This window comes from Eurosta solidaginis, chromosome 2, assembly GCF_040869045.1.
Source record: "Eurosta solidaginis isolate ZX-2024a chromosome 2, ASM4086904v1, whole genome shotgun sequence".
Taxonomy (NCBI): Eukaryota; Metazoa; Arthropoda; class Insecta; order Diptera; family Tephritidae; genus Eurosta; species Eurosta solidaginis.
Window position 1 is genome coordinate 288,636,267 of NC_090320.1, and position 22,669 is coordinate 288,658,935.

Consider the following 22,669-nt stretch of genomic DNA (forward strand, 5'->3'; position numbering starts at 1 on the left):
GCTTCAACAAAAATGTTCGTTAAAAAGTGCAGCTCACATACAATCATATATGTAATAATTCTATATCACTACCACTGAACTGTGCAGCCTGTCAAACATTACAGTACAGATATACAACGAGAGAAGGAGACAAAATCTCAAGGTTGTCGTTAAATTTTTGTAAAAAGGAACTAAAGATATGTATATTTCAACAAAAGCCGTGTTTTTTAACACGCGTATATCCGTTTAAGCTTAAACTTTATATGGACTGCTAAGCGACAAACTTTAAATACACCTCTGAAATTGCTGCGTATAAAATTTGTCCTACTAAATTTCAATACGCATTATACTCAGATGTAACTGAAATATGTGTCTTTGTTTCACCTTCTACACTAATTCTATGTATTCTATGTATGTCCACAATTCATCGCAACTGATTCAGCTATATGTTATACCCTATGGCCATCAGAGCGTTGTGTCTCCGCTTTCCGGAACACCCTGTTGCTGTAGCTAGTTGTTTAACCACAGCCGCTAGATGGGTCTTCTAAGCATTATCTGAGCGAGCATAGGCGTTTTTTTTCACGCATACGCGTGTAAAAAAAAAACACGGCTAATATCAATATTGTACATTGTACATTACGCTATTTCGTTCTTCAAATGAAAAATTAAGGCATGCCCAATTGAAAATGCAAAATTAAGTTTAATAAATAAAATTTTTCAAAATACAAGTGATGCATTCTCCAATGGACGATCACATAGCCATCGAACATTTATTTAGCAACGACATGTTTAATAATCACCGGACACAGCTGTGTTAGGAAGTAATAAGTTTTTATTTGGATATTCGTTTGTTTTTTGAAACGAAAAAAAGTATGTTAGAAAAAAATTTACAAAATTGGTATTATTTCAACACCAAAAGCAGCCAGCTCATACTTTGTTTACTTCAGCAAAAATTTACTTTATTAAAAAACTTAAAATAAGTAAAATTTTGAAAACGTTTATATATCGTTTGTTCAAGCTAATTCACTTTAAATTATTTTTAAAAACGTTTAAGGAAATGCTTGTTGGGATGTATATATAGTATATTTTTATATACATTTGCACAGTTTCAGCAAATAATGATTGACAGAAAATTTGCACATTAGGAAGATAGGAAAGTATTGATATGCATACAATAAATAAAAAACAAGCACTTTTCCACTTAAAAAAAAGTTTTTTAAAGTAATAAAATTTACCGTTTAAATTAGTTGAAAATGTTTTATTTGGGTTCGATGGTTTTGGATTTGTATTATAACCAGCTGTGCCGGTAGACAAATTGAGATAACAGTGGTTTCTGATCGTATAAAACATTCGAGGGATATCATTCCTTTCGCCCATCTTTAGAGTTGGTAAATATTTGAGTACCTGCGATTTTGTCACATCGACTGAAGGAACACTTCCAAGCGTATAAGAGAAATTTCCGTCCCTGGCAAACTGACGGCTTTTGGGTCTCAATCGCAATCACGCTTACCAGTGCTAGCAATCATAGCCCCAATCTTGACAATATGAACCAAAGAGACTATGATTTGTGCTGTTACTAACTACACTACCTAGAGTTACACCCTCACATGTAATGCTACATTAAACAAATCAACAAGACCTATCTTCGCCTGCACTTCGACTCTATTGTCTACGGAGAGGCTTATCCTCGAGGAGTATCCTCATTATGTTAGACAGCCAGGCAGCCTTGTGTGCCTTGCAGTTTTACACAACTAATTTTAAGCTAGTGGATGATTGCGTTGTAGTTCTAAATGATGTGGGAGCCAAAAATAAGGTTTTGTTAGGATGGGTTAGCGGTTATCAGGAACATGAAGGTAATGAACAGGGAGACAACCTAGCCAAGCAGGGTGCTATAGCAACATATGTGACCCAAGGCCCTACTGTGGACCCCGAAAGGCACACACTAGGGAAACCATAAGTAATTTTGAAACAAAGCAGATCAGACAACCCTGGATTGACTGCCCAGGGCAATTACAACCCAAATTGTTTACAACGAGAGTATCAGAGAGGATACACGAACTCTCACCTGTTACTATACGGGACCTGTGAGCTACGATATCACCTGAATACACAACTATTCCTATATAGCATAGAGTTCTATAGTCATTTTTATCGAAATCGCTTCTTCAAACCAATTACAATGTATTTACATTAAGGACTGAATTGTTTGGTTGTATGCAATTTCTTTAAGTCCATTGGAAATGTAACTTACGTACTTTGCACTGTCACATTTCAATTGATTGTTGTTGTTGTAACAGTCCAATAGGTGCGACATATTACAAATTGTCATCAATTTCCTCTAACGGGAGTCCAAAGAAACCTGCAGTTTCAACAGGTGTGGACCACACAGAAAGGGGTGTTAGAGGCGTTGGTTCCACATTGCAATTGAAAAGATGGTTGGTGTTGCAGTATCCAGTTCAAATAGAGCTAGTGTGAAGCGCGTCCCCATAGGGAGATCGCTTCCCCTTCGGCGAGCTCAGGGTTTTAGCTTTAAGAACGGGGTTCGCCGGGAAATTCCTGGCACAGAGGTTCGATGTCTTTTTGAAGATATCACTGAGGACCTTTTTGTGTTCTTCTTCTACATATGATTTAAATATCAGGTGCCGTATTTCCTCATAATGCTTGCGGGGATGAATTCTTAAGACCGAGGGGCGGGATCCTTTAATTAGATGTCTGTTGCGATGCCCAGGTTTCTGTGTATTAAACAGAAACTGTTTGTTCAGCACTTCATTTATCCCCCCACTCTTGCCTCACTATGTAGGTGGTGCTCTGGGGACAAAAGAAGATAGCCCGCATCGGTTCTGAGGGCGGTGTTTAAACAGGCCTGTATTTTCTTCCAGTGAGTAACCTTTAGACTCGGCGAACATATCGGAGACGCGTAGTATGCAAGCGGCCGGCCAATTGCTTTGTACGTGGTAGTGAACGTCTCTTTACCACAAGTGCTGCCGGCAAGAGATTTGAGGATTTCGTTCTTTAATTATCTTTAATTGTCAATTAAATTAATTTATTGGAATTTTTAAAAAGCGACAAATTGGCAATCGCTACCCATTAATGGTAGTGAAAGACGCCTGCCTAGCTAGAATGGAATTTATCGTTCGCTGATTTTAATTAAGTTTTTGCTTTCATAACTCAGCTACGTTTAAAGAGTATGATGATGATTATCTTAATGCAAATTTCAATCGATTCAATACGAGTTATGAAAAAGTTCTATAATCAATGCTATCCAACCGGTGTGGAGAAACATCGTTATTGGATATAGGAGATTTCTTCAGGCTACGTTGTGCGAATGTCCCATATCCCATAAACTGTTTCTATTGCGCTATCAGGTTCATCAGTAGTAAGAAGTCTCCCCCCCCCCCCCCCTTCACCAAAAAGCACACTATCTTAACGCGGCACAACGAACATACATGGAAGCTGACCAATAGCGCGCGAGCGCCCAGTTATATATCCCGATGGAGACGGTTACACAAATAAGTTCCCTCTCATTGAAATTGTCGGAGACTACTCTGGAATCGCAATGCTTTGGAACTCTACGCTACCTTGTCGAGTTAAGCACATTTTTACATCTAGGGTGGCTTATAGGCAACACCAAATTGTGCCGCCTTCCCAGCGCTTTCCTAAAAAGACTTGAGCGGTTCTATCTTGCACTCATCTAACTGCATCAGTTGTGTAACGATCTTGTCGAAACTCAAACTAGTTTTCTGCCACCTCACCTGCTTTCTCGATGCGACTCAACACGATCTATTAATAGCCTATGCCACTTTACTAATTGGCCCCATGCTGCAGTGGAAGGCTTGTTTGGCCTCGGCAGAAGCACGGGTTTCTAAAGCTTCCGGTTATTAGGCAGGTGTGTGTGCAGCTTAACCGCAGCTCCTGCTTACGAAAGTTCATACTTATGATGTCTTTTATCAATATTTCTCAAGCCAATGACTTTTTACCATCAACCATGCGGTTTTGAACCAGTTTATAGTCCTACCTCACGGATGATTTTCTGCTTGGTCAAATTGTTCAAGAAAGAACTCCCGTTTACAAGCACCTATCGTCTTTTGTCACTCTTCACACTAGCAAATTAATATCACATATTTCATGCAGCTTGGTTGCACTCGGTCAGATGCTGCTCCATCTCCACCTTCCATTTGGATACCCTCTATATAGTGTGCAACTGTATAGTCCATGGTGACCAGTGAGAGGATGATGGCTCCTAACCGCAGTAACTGCAGCCTTTGTAGGCAATAATCTCAGATAGACGCCTCCACCAGCGGACACCTAAGGTAATTACCCGCTCTAGGCCCCCCAGCGGGTCAGGCTTAGAATATATGTACCCGCGGCAGGTATGCCTGTCCTAAGAGGCGACTAAAATACCAAATTGATTTAAGGGGTTGTGTAGTGCAACCCTTTCAAGGTGTTGCTAGCGCAAAATATAGCTTATTCAACCCAATTGTCAATATCACCTTCCCGTGGCGAATCCTGTTACTTTAAGAGCCGATGCTCTAGCGAACCCAAATTCCTCACGGATCTATGGGGTGGCAGGGCGGTATGGCCTTGAAGGTTTCATGTGGTCATACTAAATCGTTCCCGTGATGGTCGGGCTGGTGCCTTAATGCTAATTGTTATCGGAACGTACCGGATCTGTATCCGGCCATCAACATCGATAACACTCTCCAAGGCCTTCGGGGAATGTCCTTATAGCTACAACAACAACAACAACCCGGTCTGGGAGGAGGATTCAAGGTATAGCGTAGTGCAACCATTTATGGGACTACCAGCGTAATTTAAAGCTTCTCCAATCCAATTGACAACCTCAACTACCCGTGGCGAATTCAAGGCACACCTTTCCTAAGCACACTGTTAGAATTCACGCCCGGATCGCAAGTAACAGCTTTCAGTTGATTTCGAGTTCCTGACATAATACACCTTTCAACAATCGCCTCCACCCATCTTTTTCCCCAAGCTTGGAGCCATAGGTAAGTAAGTTCACCAGACTCCTACCTCATATATGTTGTAAAGCGAACAGCGGGGATAGAAACTGGGGCACATACAGAATGCCGAACTTGGGATAATGTCAAAGCGTGAAGGTTGGTAGGGTCTAAGCAATCTTTCCCGCAGCCTTCCCAGTGCCTTCGTGGTTGTCGCTCTCTACTGCTGTGCTGTTCCTGTTATTATATCCTGCTGCTCAATTTCTTCCGACCTATCCACCTGGTTTTTAAAACTTCTATCATACGTAGATTTTTCTGGTAAAATCTTCGAACCTTATTTCTAAAAGCCGGTATATTAATCGCTTCACACTCACGACTTTCGGGTACCTTTATTTGTTCTCTTATATTTGTTCTCTTACAAGGCCTTCGTCCTTTATTACATTTAATTTGGATGTCAATTGTTGTGCCATCTCTAAAAGGTAAACTGGACCTGAAGATGGAACAACACTCAAAGCATTTTTTTTTTTTTCAAATCAAATTTGAACAGTGGAAAACGCTTTCAATGTGGAACTATATTTAGACCAAAAAAATTCCCTGAGGATGGCGCAATTCTGAAACCGATTTGTTTTCAAACTAAATTTAACAAGCGAAAACCAACGCTGAAACAGGTTTATTTCAAAGCCAAATCAAAGCCATGACGGAAAGCGTTGTCGTCTTTCATCTTTGAAAAGCAATTGAAAACTTTACTATGCAATGTAAAAATCTTATCATATCTTAATAATAACAAGTAAAGGTGTCTAAGTTCAACTATACAACTAACTTCAATTATACATTTCATTTCAAATAAATTACTTTTCTACATAACACGTAACACCGCCCCGTTTAAAAAAAATTTCTCCCCATTTCATCTTACAACAAAACTTGATAAGTGAAATATCATTGATTCAAAACTATTTCTTGCTAAGTTATAGCTTATTAACTATTCTTGTCTACGACCCTTTTAAACTTGAGTTATCTCTAAAATGCCGTGGTCTTTAACCGATCCCGTCCATTTTTACTAGAACTATTTTCTGCTATAAGGAAAATATGTGTACACAATTTCATTACGATATTGTGACGAATATTAGCAACGCTAAGGGATACTATCATCTCTAAGTCAATACTAAGCATTGACTTGTATGCACATCAACAAATCAATCATTATGTCTATGCATATGTCCATACAAGCAGCGGAGAGCAACGCACAAACACATGCATATATCTGAGATACTCCAAAAAGTAGGCAATTATTGTACAGTTTATAGTCCTACCTCACGGATGATTTTCTGCTTGGTCAAATTGTTCAAGAAAGAACTCCCGTTTACAAGCACCTATCGTCTTTTGTCATTCTTCCACACCTGGTTTTTAAAACTTCTATCATACGTAGATTTTTCTTGTAAAATCTTCGAACCTTATTTCTAAAAGCCGGTATATTAATCGCTTCACACTCATGACTTTCGGGTACCTTTGTTTGTTCTCTTACAAGGCCTTCGTCCTTTATTACATTTATTAATTTGTTGGTTTTTTTTCAATCTCCCTTTAAAATGACGCGATTTTCCTCTGAAGAGCTTTAGGCCGAGCTTATCGTCGTCAATTTCTTATTTGGAGATCAATTGTTGTGCCATCTCTAAAAGGTAAACTGGACCTGAAGATGGAACAACACTTAAAGCATTTTTTTTTTTTTTTCAAATCAAGTTTGAACAGTGGAAAACGGTTTCAATGTGGAACTATATTTAGACCAAAAAATTTCCCTGAGGATGGCACAATTCTGAAACCGATTTGTTTTCAAACTAAATTTAACAAGCGAAAACCAACGCCGAAACAGGTTTATTTCAAAGCCAAATCAAAGCCATGACGGAAATCGTTGTCGTCTTTCATCTTTGAAAAGCAATTGAAAACTTTACTATGCAATGTAAAAATCTTATCATATCTTAATAATAACAAGTAAAGGTGTCTAAGTTCGGGTGTAACCGAACATTATATACTCAGCGTGAGCTTCAATTATGCATTTCATTTCAGATAAATTACTTTTCTACATAACACGTAACACCGCCCCGTTTAAAAAAAATTTCTCCCCATTTCATCTTACAACAAAACTTGATAAGTGAAATATCATTGATTCAAAACTATTTTTTGCTAAGTTATAGCTTGTTAACTATTCTAGTCTACGACCCTTTTAAACTTGTCTTATCTCTAAGTTGCCGTGGTCTTTAACCGATCCCGTCCATTTTTACTAGAAATATTTTCTGCTATAAGGAAAATATGTGTACACAATTTCATTACGATATTGTGACGAATATTAGCAACGCTAAGGGATACTGTCATCTCTAAGTCAATACTAAGCAGTGACTTGTATGCACATCAACAAATCAATCATTATGTCTATGCATATGTCCATACAAGCAGCGGAGAGCAACGCACAAACACATGCATATATCTGAGATACTCCAAAAAGTAGGCAATTATTTGTGCAAGTATCACTCACATATACACGCGCATATGAGAAGCTATAAACGTAGTTATAGCTGGTAATTTTATAGCTGATAACTATCTAGTAAATTCTAAAAATAGAAACGCCTAGAAATATGCCAACGAGGAAACCAAACAGTTGAGACACGACCAATCAGCATGATTTAAGCAAGCTACCAGTTCCGAAGTATAAGTGTTATTTTCATGTAGTTAGTTTAATAAAGACCATTTTTGCATTATTCAATATTGGAGTTATTTATTCAACAGTTTAGTGATTCGAACGTTAGCAGAAGATTTGGAATAAGCAGAATTTCAGTAAATTCGTTACAATATGTTAATTTTTCTTCGAGTGATGGCTCCCGAAACATAGAAAATTGCTCAGTCATAAAAGGGGCGGTGCCACGCCCATTTTTTTTAAATTTGAAGTTTTTCCTATTTATTGTTATAAATCGACTTGGGAAATGAAATACCATTGATATAAAGCTCTTTTTGCAAAGATATAGCTTATTTTTATCCCGGGCAAAGCAACATCAAAATTTTAGAAATAAGGTTTTTCAATTAGAAGAAAATTTTTCTAAGCGGGGTCGCCCCTCGGCAGTGTTTGGCAAGCGCTCCGGGTGTATTTCTGCCATGAAAAGCTCTCAGTGAAAACTCATCTGCCTTGCAGATGCCGTTCGGAGTCGGCATAAAACATGTAGGTCCCGTCCGGCCAATTTGTAGGGAAAATCAAGAGGAGCACGACGCAAATTGGAAGAGAAGCTCGGCCTTAGATCTCTTCGGAGGTTATCGCGCCTTACATTTATTTTTATTTTTATAGCTTATTTTATTCGTCCACGACCCTTTTAAAAATCTTTTATATAAAAGTGGGCGTGGTCCTTAACCGATTTCGTTAATTTTTATTCAAAGCATTCCTTATAGTTAAGGCAACCTCTGCCGAATTTTGTTACGATAAGTTTAACGATTTTCTTTTATGATTAATAATATTTGTAAAATTTATTTTATCACAATTGGGCGGTGCCACGCCCAATTTAAAAAATTGTTCATTCAATTTTAACATTCTAGGTGTATTATTTACTAAATAATCAGGTTTTTGTGTTTTCCAAAATGTTATATGTATATATAAAAAGTGGGCGTTATCATCCGCTTTCGATCATTTTCAATCTATTCTGGATCCAGGTAAGCTCGTGTACCAAATTTGATGAAGATATCTCAATATTTACTTAAGTTATCGTGTTAACGGACGGACGGACGGCCATGTCTCAATCAAATTTTTTTTCGATACTGATGATTTTGATATATGCAAGTCTATATCTATCTAGATTCCTTTATACCTGTACAACCAAGCGTTATCCAATCAAAGTTAATATACTCTGTGGGCAAAGCACGCTGAGTATAAAAAAGCTATAATAATACTTACTCTGTATATTTGAAGACACCTGTTGGCGCTATGAAAATGCCCGATCCAATAATCGTACCAACAATTATAGCCACACCATTTATTAATGTCAATTTGCGTTTTAATACGATTTTATCGCCATCAGCAGCATCGCCGTACGCAGCTTTGCCATTGAGACTGCCATTGGATGCGGCAGCTGAGACGCCATTTCCAGCAACAGGTGGCTGATTTAGATGCAATAAACTTGTGTTCACACCATTCGCGTAACGTTCAGTCATTTTGATGCGACTCTATTTTTTTTTTTATATACATATGTATAAATGCGAGTTTTGTACTTTTCGCTTGATTTACACTTTTTCGCGTATTATTTAAATAAACGAATTATTTAGTTATTGTAAGTATGTCATCAAGCAAAATATGATTGGAAAATTTTTTAATGCATTTCACTACTTTTTGCTTTTTTTATTGCTGCCACCTCGTTTTTGTAATAAATTTTGCTGCAATGAAATTTATCACAATTTGCTCAATTTACAACCGTTCAACTGGAGCTCTCATTGCGCACTGAATAGTTTATCCATCAACTGCACTCAGATAGGCGATGGCGAAACAATGTAAACACGGCGTAATTATTATATGCTCATGAGAAAGCACGTAGGCATAGACGCAAACACACAAACACCCACCAAAGCATAATGTCCCACCATCGTTGCCGTTCTTGGTACAAAAAAAAAGTTGGATTTAAGTTAGTTTCTCACAGAGGTAAGAATCAGAATCTTGTTCCAAACGTACCGATGTATTTCAACTACTCTCTATTCTTGTAGTTGACTTGATAAATTTTGAATTTTTCAAACCAGTTTCATACACTTTGATATAGTTTTTGCAGTGCTTTGGATTTTTTTTTCTTCATTTCGATCCTTTTTTGGGTCTTAAGTGAGATCCAAGTTTAACGAAACTGCAACGTTCGTATCGTACATTTTCGTCGTATGGGATTTTGAGACTCAGTAGAGAAATAGAGAAATTGAATACCTGCCGGCCTGTATACTAGACTAACACTTCCACTGTTCAGCGAGAAATGGTATTCGTAAAAAACAAAGAAGAATGGCTAAGTTCGGGTGTAACCGAACATTACATACTCAGCTGAGAGCTTTGGAGACAAAATAAGAAAATCACCATGTAGGAAAATGAACCTAGGATAACCCTGGAATGTGTTTGTATGACATGGGTATCAAATGGAAGGTATTAAAGAGTAGTTTAAAAGGGAGTGGGCCATAGTTTATAGGTGGACCCCTTTCGAGATATCGCCATAAAGGTGGACTCTAGAATGTGTTTGTACGATATGGGTATCAAATTAAATGTATTAATGAGGGTTTTAAAACGGAGTGAACCTTAGCTGTATATGTGAAGGCCTTTTCGAGATATCGGAACAGGGTGACCGAGAACATCATCTGTCGGGTACCGCTAATTTATTTATATGTGTAATACCACGAACAGTATTCCTGTCGTGATTCCAAGGGCTTTGGATTTCGCCCTGCAGAACTTTCTCATTTTCTTCTACTTAGATGTCACACCCATTTTGCAAAGTTTTTTCTAAAGTTATATTTTGCGTCAAAAAACCAATCCAATCACCATGTTTCATCCCTTTTTTCGTATTTGGTATAGAACTACGTCCTTTTTTTCATTTTTCGAAATTTTCGATTTCGAAAAAGTGGGCGTGGTCATAGTCAGATTTCGCCCATTTTTAATACCAAGATAAAGTGAGTTCAGATAAGTACGTGAACTAAGTTTAGTAAAGATATATCGATTTTTATCGTGTTAACGGCCGAGCGGAAGGACTGTGTATAAAAACTGGGCGTGACTTCAACCACACAGAAAATAGTTATCGTCATAGAAGCTATGCCCTTACCAAATTTTAAAAGGATTGGTAAATTTTTCTTCGACTTATGGCATTAAAGGTATTCTAGACAAATTTAATGAAAAAGGGCGGAGCCACGCGCATTTTGAAATTTTCTTTTTTTTTATATTTTGTTGCACCATATCATTACTGGAGTTGAATGTTGACACAATTTACTTATATACTGTAAAGATATTAAATTTTTTGTTAAAATTTTAATTTTAAATTATTTTTTTAAAAAGTGGGCGTGTTCCACATCCGATTTTGCAAATTTTTATTTAGCACACATATAGTAATAGGAGTAACGTTCCTTCCATATTTCATCATGATCTTCAACGACTGCCAAATTACAGATTGCAAAACTTTAAAATTACTTTATTTTAAAAGTGGGCGGTGCCACGCCCATTGCCAACATTTTTTTTTAATTTTCTATTCTGCGTCATAAGGTAAACCCACGTACCAAGTTTCATCGCTTCATCCGTCTTTGGTAATGAATTATCGCACTTTATCGGTTTTTCGAAATTTTCGATATCGAAAAAGTGAGCGAGGTTGTAGTCCGATTTCGTTCATTTTAAATAGCGATCTGAGATGAGTGCCCAGGAACCTACATACCAAATTTCATCAATATACATCAAAATTTACTCAAGTTATCGTGTTTACGGACGGACGGACATGGCTAAATGAATTTCTTTTTTTCCCCCAGATCATTTTGATAAATAGAAGTCTATATCTATCTCGATTAGTTTATGCCGTTACAGGGTACCGTTATGCGAATAAAATTAATATACTCTGTGAGCTCTACTCAGCTGAGTATAATAAAAATTATATTAGCGCATATGAAGTAGGTAGGTACTCAGTTTCTTGGCGCTTTCTATTTTAAAAATTGAACACTGTTTTAATGTAGCTGTTTGATATCAAATCGTTCCAACGACAGTGGTATGTGAGCGAACCGTTTTGAAACCTAACTAAGGAATGTGGTACTTCAGCATTCCACAAAAACGTCTTCGAATATCTTAAAATAAAATTATATATATGTCTATCCACAACTGTGCGATAATTTCAAATCACGCCATCAACTACTTTAGTTCCGATCGTTTCATGTCACATGGTATTATATGAAACCAGTGATTGTAATATCCGATCAAATCACAACAGACCAAATCAGTTAAAATTTTATAAATTTCGATGTTGGCATATGGCATTTTAATTAAAAATTGTATACAATCATCAAAAATATCACACCATATTGCGTCATTCGATCCTATTTACTTTTAAGGAGAGATTTCATAATATATTTGTTGCGCAGAGCAAATCTGATAAAGTTTGATAATAAAATTAAGAGAATCAATTTGATAAAATATGTTATCAAACCTCAGTAACATCATATTACAATGACATAATATTATATCCCATCATAGCACTCTATGAGATGAAATAAAGTAATATCTCTCAACAACTGAATCAGTTTACACGAAATCTCTGTGAACATTTACATACGTATTACATCAAATTTAAAGGCCAATTAATGGTGACTTATCCATAACCAGATAAAACAGCTGATCGAATCAACCTTATGGAAATGAATGTAATCGATTAAATTAATAACGCTAACGCCATAACCATACCATAACCAATTGGTTTTTGGTATGGATAAGTAAATATATGGTTATGACTATGGCGTTAGGGATCAGGAAGTTTAATTGGCCTTTTAATCATATCACATTACGTGCGATGAGTTAAAATAACCATATCGAGGGATCATAAGCATCACATCCGATGAGATCAATAAGATTACGAAGCACCGACTGATATCATTTTAGTGCATATCTTATAACTTCATATCAGATCAAATAAGATCATATCAAACCACCTATGATCAGATAATTCAGAATACACCAAATAAATCGTGTACGCCGAAACTGGGCCAGTATCGTGTTATACGATCACGTATAGAAAACCATTTTCACTCATACTATAAATTTGAAGTTGTCCAACTATTTATAAATTTTATAGTAAATTGTGGGCCTACTATGCACGCATTATCCATCGCTCAAATAATGCACTAATCCGATTCACCATTTTAAAGATATTTGGGTTTAAAAAAACTGATTTCGATCACGGATCATAAAACACGATAGGGCTCCTGATCAGATCTGATCATATTAACTCCATACCATATCTTGGCTACAGTTCATACGATACCACATCGTAGCACAAAGCTTTTCATGTGTTGGTATGAAGCTAGAATTGTACGCCAATTCGATCTATGTTAAGATTTAATCGACCGATAAGTGAAGGCCACCGCACAATGAAATTTTTCATATAGATGCGTTTAACACAAGCTTATGTCAAATTCTTCTTCATATCATTGTGAATGATAACTAAGTGTGATATCTTCTGCATAGACGTCAAAATTCCAAAGTGATTGGATCACCTGATTTGAATTTGACTATCGCTGTCTCATTCTGTATCTCTTTCTATCACCCGCTGAAGATAGGCGCCGCCATATTAAACACCCTGTCAAAACGCTAAAAAGTAGCCACATTGAACATCCTGTCAGGCATTTGACAGATAAGATATCACACTTAGTTATCATTCACAATCATTCATATTGTAACGAATTTACTTGCAAATCCTCTTATTTGCCCTTTTGCTAAGTTCGTATCACTAAACTGTTGTATAAATAACTCCAATATTGAATAATGGAAAAATGGCCTTTAAGGCTAGTTTACTCAATAGTGAGGCAGTTTCCTGAGTAAATGCATGTGATACCGTCTCTGGAAATGTTGGCTTTAGGTTTGCGTATGTGGCTCGCTTCGTTTAGACGTCCCGTATGTCATTTATAAAGCTCTGAATTTTTACTCTTTCGGTGTATTCCACGGGTGCGTCGGCATTTGCCAAATGTGCAAGCCTTTCGACATCTGACGCAAACTCCTGCCAAGTCTCATTAGCTTTTTGGTAGCGGTTTTGCAACTCTATTTGGTGTATCTGCTTCCTGTGTTCGCTTCCGTATCGCCTCTCTAGAGCGCTCATCAATGTTTCGTAGTTGTTCCGCTCTCCCTCGGGAATAGTCTGTAGGATTTCAGCAGCAGATCCTTTCAATGCCACGAATAGTGCAGCAACTTTATCTTCCGCACTTCAGTCGTTCACTGCTGCGGTCTTCTCAAACTGAATCTTAAACACCTGGAAAGGAACAGAGCGGTCAAAAGATGGAGTTTTTACCTTCGTATTGCTTGCTGAAACAACTGGGCGAATTAGTTACAACTCCTGTATACGACCTCTCAAAGCATCCACCTCTGCCTCGAATTTTTCTTCAAACTGCGTTATTTTTTCGTCCATACGCGCTTCGAGTTTTGATGATATACGCGCCTCTTGCTCTTTCAGTTGTGTTTCCATCTTTGATGTAATCTGTGTCGACATTTCTGAAATACGTGTCTCATGTGATTCCAGCTGGGATGCCATATATGTCTTCTGCTCTTCCAGTTGAGATGACATTTGCGATGACATTTGTGAAATACGTGCCTCCTGTGCTTCCATATTGGATGTTAAACGTGACGACATTGATGCTACTGTCGATGTTTGTGCAGATATTGCAGCCAATATTATGTTCAAGTCTGTGCTCGTAACCTCCTGCGATGTTTCGTTTTTCTCTTCAATTTTTGTTGTCTCCTCGCCATCAAGATGAAAGACATACTCTTCCACATCAATTCCTTCTGCTTCCATTGCCACTCGTAGCCGTGCTTGAAGTTCGAGTTTAACGCCGTTTGTATTCAATCCACGGCTCTCCAACTCCTTCTTTAGTTGCTGGATCTTCAATTCACTTTGCCATGTCCTTGTTGTCTTCTGGAATTTATTCAACAATTCCTCTTCTTACACCAATTGTAACGAATTTACTTGTAAATCCTCTTATTTGCCCTTTTGCTAAGTTCGTATCACTAAACTGTTGAATAAATAACTCCAATATTGAATAATGGAAAAATGGCCTTTATTAAAGTACTTCACAATAACACTTATACTTTGCAACTAGCTTGCTTAACAACCAAACTGATTGATAGTTCAAATGAAAATCTACTATTGCCCGCCAGATTGCGTGCTTAATCAGTAACTGCTTGATAGCTAAAATCAAACTGAATTCCAGCGCCTCTACATTTGCTGCCTTTTATACTCTCTGATTTCAACGTTCGCATCTTCTAGGCGCTTCCAGAATTTACTAGTTCATCAGCTCTCAAATTTCTCAGCTGTAACTCCAATTGCACGATTTTATAGCTCCTCTCATTGCATACTTTAAGGAGTATCTCAGATATATGCATGTGTTTGTGCATTGATTCTCCGCTGCTCGTATACGTACATGGTACATATGTGTAGACGCAATTATTGTTTCGTTTATGTAGATACATAATAATTGATCTATTGATGTGAATTCATGTCACTGCTTAGCATCGGCTTAGAGATAGCAGCACCCCTTAGTTTTGCTAATATTTGTAAAAATATGCTTTGCTTGCAACAAAAGTTGCACTACTTTTTCACGTCAGATGACGCCAGTGTCGCACAATCTACTCATAATGCATAAGAATATGAAAAACTGCTTATGTGACGGGGCTTTAAGTAAGAAATGTATTGAGAATTTTAATTCAAGTTAAACGGCAACCATGGTTTTTCGCACATCTTTTGTACTTCCTTATTTGTAAGTATTTAGCATTAATTCATGAGTGATATTTCACGTCGCCGTGCAGATTTTAGGGCATCGCCAACGCTTTGAAAGTGCGCACTTTTCAGCATGCAGCTCTTTATGTATAATTCTTTCCAAATTTATAAGGGTAGTTATGCTTCTCTTTCTTGGATGGCGTGAGTTCGTGAGGTGAGCGTAGCATAGGGTGAGTGATTAAAACGGAAACTTTGTTTTTAAAGCTAACTAAATGTCGATAAGGTTGCTAGCTACAAGCAGCGAAAGTTATTGATAAAGGCAAGGTGTCCCTATTATAGATGACCTGCCCAGATTTTTGAAGGAGGCACTTCCAGTAGATTTTAGATATATCCTGACTAAAGGCCGGCATTTTCACTGAAAATTATTTACTGTCTATTTTTTGTGTCTCCTGCAGTAATGGCCTAATCATACTAACATTGAATCAGTACTGTTATGTAAAAAAAAGCTGACAATATCTCAGAATATGTGCAAGTTTTAATAAGTTTTATAATTACCAAGGCTGGGTCAAAGAAAAGACGCTATCCATTAGTGAAGCTACAAATTATAACAACTCTGCAAATATATGGAAGTAGCTTTAATTTTTTAAATAAACGCACTTTTAAGGAATCCAATAGTATAGAAGTAATTAATTTTTCTTAAATGATTTCTTTGCTATAATGTAAAATTAAGTGTCACGGGTGGGGCAGCATTTTTCACGGGTGGCACGTGTTCGAATAAAAAACGCTAAATTAACTTGTTAATAGTAAATAAAGTATTCCAAAGGTTCAAAATATGGTTCACGTCATGAATTCATTTCATGGGCTAAACATATTTGAGTTACGGAAAATTCTCAGATTCAAGAGCCATGAAACCCCTACTTCGTATTTTGATTAAAATTTCTACTGGACGGGCCTTTTGCTTCATTAAGCGTCAGAAGCCCCAAAAAATTGGATATAAAAAATATCATAATGGAAAGAAGACGTTTCTTTCTTAACTATAAATAGAATCAAAATAAAATGCATGCGCAAATACCCATAGATGTTGCACCTAACCCAATATGTGCCTATTTTCGAAGAAGCCATACTATCTTTTGCAGCAAATGCAGTGAAAATTAAATTTTGAATTTTTTCGTGTTTTTCTATTTTTAGTAAATTATTGAAAATAATTTATTTTTGATTTTTATTTGTAACATTGACAATAAAAAGCAAAATCTACTGGATTTTTCACTCGATTAGGCATTCAATAAAGCACTAATGATATAATTAAGAATTTGTATTTTGCATGGAAGATTGAGTTTGGGCTTTAATGTAGAAAACTTGACTAATTATTTCATTAAGCCTCTGCGTGAAATTTGCATAACACTATTTGATAGATCTTATAATAATAATGTAAGGCTTATATAATTTGGTATTTTAATGAACTCCATTAAACAATGATGATACAGTTATTTTTCCCATTAATCTCTCGAGTATTAAATAATAACTTTTTCGACATTTTCCACCTAATTAAAATAGTTCAATTGGCGCTTAACTTTAAAAGGAAAAATAGATGTTGAAAATGCATTTAAAGAAAAAATTTAATACTTTTCGTTTGATTGAAGGTTTTTACAACAAAGGGCCTCCCGTTTTGTAATAAAAATTATCTCGCACCAAGGTGCACTTTCTCATGGAACCTCCCCGTACTCAATGTATTATCTTACTATGTATAACGCCTTATATAAAACTGCTATGGAATCGTAATATAAGATCACGGATCGAAAGCTATTTTCACCAAAGCGATAAAAATTAGGTATCGAACTATTTAATAAAATCACCATTTATACTATTTCTAATTTCTGTTTTTATGTACGAGTCCCTTTTTCGCTCTTATTTATAAATATAAACTTAAATATTAACTCTTCGAGTAGCTACAGACTGAATGAAATTTGTGCACGTAGCGCAATGAAACAAAAAATAAATTTCAATACAAGAGTCGCGGAAACTTCTTAAACAAAAATAGATTTATTATATGCAAACGCTGATATACTGTCTTGTGTAAATCTTTAAGACCACAGAATATCCGATCACGAAACTATTTCATTTGCTATAAAAGTAAGTAATTCAAACCATTTCAACTATCGTAGGGGTGCGAGTTCGACTCCCACTCCCGGGAGAAAAAGCTTTGAAGAGATTTACAAGGTATAATCGAAACAGCTGTCGCCTTGTCCGTCCTGATGTCACGTTGTTTAAATTTTTCCCAAATTATTAAATAAGTAATTCAAACCCGTTACGAAGAGTTATTTCATCAACATCCTTGACCACTCTGCTGAGGAATTGCGATCTCAGTTTAATAATAAGCATGAATGTCAACGACATGGTCAACTATATAAATACTTGTTTACTAGATTCTATGGCAGTATTAACGTTTGAAAAAAAGTACGGTAAAGTTTAGAAATAAATGGTATGACCAAGAATTGACAGAATTGAATAAACTAAAATACCGGTTGCACTCACAAGCTAGAGCAACGGGTGACTATACCGAATATAACATGGTCGCGAAGTACTACGAAAAACTAATCAAATTTAAAAAGATTAAATACATGGAGAATAATATTGATATCAATAGTTCAGATAGCAAGCTAATGTGGAAGCATCTTAAGCATGCTGTAAAATTAACGGGGCCGCAAGAAAAGATCTTGACGGTGATCGTAAAAGGTATGACATATGATACACCTCGCGATATTGCTGAAGCATTGAACTCCTTTATAGATAGCATTGTTGATATAAACAGGGAAATTGAAGTTGTTCAAAGTCAGAACGACTTCCAATTTACAGCTAGGACATGTTTAAAATTCGAAGAAATTATGGTTGAGGATGTTACACATATAGCAAAAAGGTTCAAAAATAAAACTGGGGGAAAAAATTTACTTTCAAAAGGCGTAATTAAAGATGCGGTATCGTACATGGGTTTCTTCTATGCAACCGCTATAAACAAATCCATGACTACTGGAATAGTGCCAGACATGTGGAAAATTTCGACAATAGTACCAATTAGGAAAGTAAAAGATTCAATAATGGCAGAAGAACTAAGGCCGATAAATACATTGCCGAACATAGAAAAAATTCTAGAAATTGTAATAAAAAATCAACTGCTTAATTACTTAGAAAAGGAGAAAGGCACTCTTGCCAGACGGCGTTAAATTACGTCATATCTAGCTGGAAGGAAGAGCTGAGCCTAAAAAAACATATAGTAGCAGTTTTCATTGACCTGAAAAGAGCGTTCGAAACAATTGATAGGAATATAATGCTCGATAAACTACAAAAAGTTGGTATTAGGGAAAATGAATTGCAGTGGTTTAGAAGCTTCTTATCAGATCGGAAACAAAGAACAACCATCGAGTCAGTAGTCTCATCTGAGGCACCAGTGGACATAGGTTTACCACAAGGGTCGGTTTTAGCACCAATCCTGTTCAACATTTACATACACGATATATCATCAGCACTGAAATATAGTAAAATCAGGTTGTTTGCAGATGATGCGTTACTTGAACTAAATGAAACGAACATTTCAATCAAGGAGCAAAGTTCAAGAAGATTTGGACTCATTTGTATAGATGGCTTTGCATTAATAAACTCAAGCTTAACGTTAACAAAAATTGGATTTTGGAAGAGATCGTGTAAACTTATTAGTAAGAAATAAAAGTTGAATGTATATAGATCCATCATAGAACCGCACTTCTTATATTGCCCTACAATATTCTTTATTGCCAATGAAACACAAGTAGACAGGTTACAAATTATGCAAAACAAAGCTATGAGATTTATATTGAAAGTGAGGTACGATACTTCCATAAAAAGTATGCTTGATGCACTAAACTGGTTGAGTGTGAAACAGTTGATATTTTACCGTAGTATGAAATTTGTATTTTATATCAATCATGGTAAATTACCAGCCTACCTAAGTGAAAAACTTGTTTATGTGAATGAAACCCATTCTTACATAATCAGGGAAAATAATAATTTTAGATTACCTCTTCTCAAAACAGAAATGGACAAGCAAAATATATTTTACAAAGGCCTGAAATGTTTTAATGAACTACCTAATTATGTTAAAAATTGTGAAAACTTAAACACCTTCAAAAAACGTTTTTTAGAATATTGCAAAACCCTTCCAATAAGATAAAATATTTTGTATCTGTATTTCATGTTACTGATCCTTCAGCGTACATGGCAATCCAAATAGACACAGAGGAACCTTATGCATCAGGTCAAATACATATATCGCTCGGAATCAAATTGGGAAAGAATTCCTGAAAATATCGTCCCAGACAAACAGTTAGAGTTTTCATGTGAATCACGTATATTCCTACAACAATGATATATTATAATTAATTATGTTTACATAAAAGCTGGTACAGGGATGATTGCAAACACGTCCTTTCCAACCGTCCGATAAGAGTGGCTCATTCTGCTGAGCTGATAGCTTTTGGGTTGACCGGAATCAAATGCATTCCGACAGCATAAATAATAAAACTGTGTAATCATACGTCTTGGAGTAGGGCAGGATTGAGAACACGTCCTTCCACCCTCCCAATGAGCTGACTCCAAGACTCGCCTGTTGGGACCACCAGTTCCCGTGCTGATCGGAATCTCATGCATTCCGACACCCCAAACGCTATAAATCCTATTAGTATTAAAATGTATTTATAATTTGTAATAATCTAAGTTTTAGGCTTAAAACGCCGTAATAATAAATAAATAATAATAAATATAGTTTTGTTTTATAAATAAAGTTTTGGTTGTAAAGATGGAGATTCGGGCTATTAGCAAGCTTTGGGCAATATTGGTCCAATTGCTTTTGTTTAGCTATATTTTATTAAAATAACTTGTTAAAAATAAACGATTGTGAGCACACAAAGAAATCTATTTGTACTATGGCGCTATTGTGAATACTTGCACTGCCTTACCGGCGGTTGCTATTGTACGCTAGATGTCAGCGCAAGCTGTATTGTGTGCTAGATGGTAGCGCAAGCTGTTAGTTTTGATTGATTGTCGGCAGTTGTTATTATACGCTAGATGACAGCGCAAGCGGTTGGTTTTAATTGATTGGCGGCAGTTGCTATTATACGCTAGATGGCAGCGCAAGTTGTAAGTTAATAGAACAGCTGATTTCTGTTGATATTTGATATGATGCTTTCATATTGGTTGCGCAAGATGCGCACGGGTCAGGTTCGTAATAATATATTATGGATCTAGTGAGTACGCGTTGTCCCTAGTTCACATATTGCAATAATCCGATACACCATTTCGGAGCTATTCTGATTTAAAAAACGGCATTCGATCACGGATCGTATGTTACGATTATGCTCCACATTTCGAGTTGGTTTTTAGAGCTCATAAAAGGTCGTACTACAGCAAATAATGCCTTATGTGAGCCTTTTTGTTTGGTACGTAAGCCTCATAATAAGGTTGTAATAATCTTCCTAATGGCTTATAATAGTTCCTTATGTAAGCCTTCTTTTATATGGGCAATAAGCCTTATACATAACGTTATCTTTCAGATAAACCTTATGCCTGCTGACATAAGTACAGAAAAATAAGGAGCAATATAAGTAATACACCATAGAACTAATATTCCTTTGCGAATTAAGTCCTGATGCTATAAATTAGGCTTCGGGATCTATTGAACTAAAGAACGAAAGAACTAAATCTTTTAATTGAACTAGTTCGTTCAGTAAAGTGAACTAAACTTTTATGTGGCAACTTTTAAATTAAAATTTCAAAATGTATGGCAACTCACTTCTTTGTCAAAATTAATTCAGCTGATCGAATTTCGCGATGCTTACCGCCATATCGTCATTTTGTGAAGTTTTACAATTTATTTTAGAAGTTTGGTCTTTTAAATGTAATAGTGTTTCCATTTTGCTTTCATAAATTTAACTAGAAAAATGTGTGCTTAATACATAATGATTTGTTTCAGATGCCAAAGCGAAGTCACATATGGAAGCGCTTTAAATAAAATAAAGTCGTGAAGAAAACAAAAAGAAATGCAAGTACTGCCAAATTTCCATAAGTGTTGCTGGCAGCATATATGATGTTTAAATCAGGGAGTGAGTAGATTTGAATTCCGAATTAAACTATTGAATATAGTTCAATTAGGTGACCGAACTAAGAGTCAAAAGAACTAGTTCGATGGTGAGAACGAACAAGAAGTGAACTAATCTTTTCTTTGAACTAAAAATCCAACTCTATTATAAAACGTTTCGCCGTTTTCGGTTTGAAATAAGCCTTTTATAAGGTTAAATTTTTTTGCTGGGAATGTTTTTATATTTGGATACAAAAGCTTTCCAACTTTCCGAGGTGCAATGCAAAGTAAAATTTCATCAGCCAATGTGTTCCTTACTACACGTGTAAATATTTCTGTTCACGATAAAATATTTTGCTATTCTATGGAGTTTTATGAGCAATTTTTCTTAGAAAAATTTACTCCATAAACTATTTGTCGTACATTAAAGCACATAATATTGCACAAGTTATTTAATTTATTTATTTGCTGGCACTTATTGCCGTGTTGGTTATGTGGGAAAAACGCTTGCCAGGCGTATGAATTTCGAAGAAGTGCACGTTTAGCAGTTTACTTAATCAAGAAAAAAAATACTCTTTTAATGTGATTCGTTGACATCTGTGCGATGTGTGTCATTACGCAGTTCCCCCACTGATAACGTTCATTTGTATGTAATAGGTGTTTGCATTTCTGCATTGGAATATTTTTCGATATTAGCACAATTTCTTATAGTTTATTTTTTACAAAAGAAACTCACTATATTCTATTTTATTTTTCCATATTCTTAATTTATTATTTTCTTCACTTCAATAAAATGATTTCTTCAATTCACACACGCTTTTATAACATCAAAAAATGCGGCTTTAAAAACTTCCACAATCGGCTCGTGCGCTCCAACTGAACAGCGTTTGCCTCTTTGGCATTCGTATTGGCTCTGCGTCTTCTCAATGCCGGCGCTAGCTTTTGTGCGTATTATGAGCGTATTATGAGCGGACCTAGTGGGGTGTCCATATATGTATGTACACATTTGTTCGTAAGTATCCAGAAAAAACTGACATAACCGGTTATAAGCGATAAGGAATACTGATTTTATCCCCCAGCGGGTTAGGGGGTCAGAATATACCCGCGGTAGGTATGCCTGTCGTAAGAGGTGACTAAAATAAAGGATTCAAGGGGCGTGTAGCGCAACCTTTTCAGGTTCCCAGCGCAATATA

At 36.2% G+C, this 22,669-nt stretch overlaps 1 protein-coding gene across 4 annotated transcripts in view; it reads right to left on the reverse strand.

Annotated features, from left to right (window-relative positions):
- JhI-21 (Juvenile hormone Inducible-21) overlaps positions 1 to 22,371 on the reverse strand; it is a 59,697-nt gene extending 37,326 nt beyond the window's left edge. Inside the window, exons 1-3 of one of the 4 annotated variants that reach the window (XM_067768405.1) lie at positions 22,213 to 22,371; positions 21,192 to 21,331; positions 8,860 to 9,335 (exon numbers count right to left, since the gene is read on the reverse strand). In XM_067768405.1, the coding sequence (XP_067624506.1) occupies positions 8,860 to 9,116 (257 nt within the window). In that variant the 5' untranslated portion in view covers positions 9,117 to 9,335; positions 21,192 to 21,331; positions 22,213 to 22,371. Of the gene's footprint in view, positions 1 to 8,859; positions 9,420 to 21,191; positions 21,401 to 22,212 lie in introns of all 4 variants that reach the window. The other 3 variants (XM_067768404.1, XM_067768403.1, XM_067768402.1) reach the window with 3 other exon arrangements.
- Positions 22,372 to 22,669: the final 298 nt, after the last annotated feature.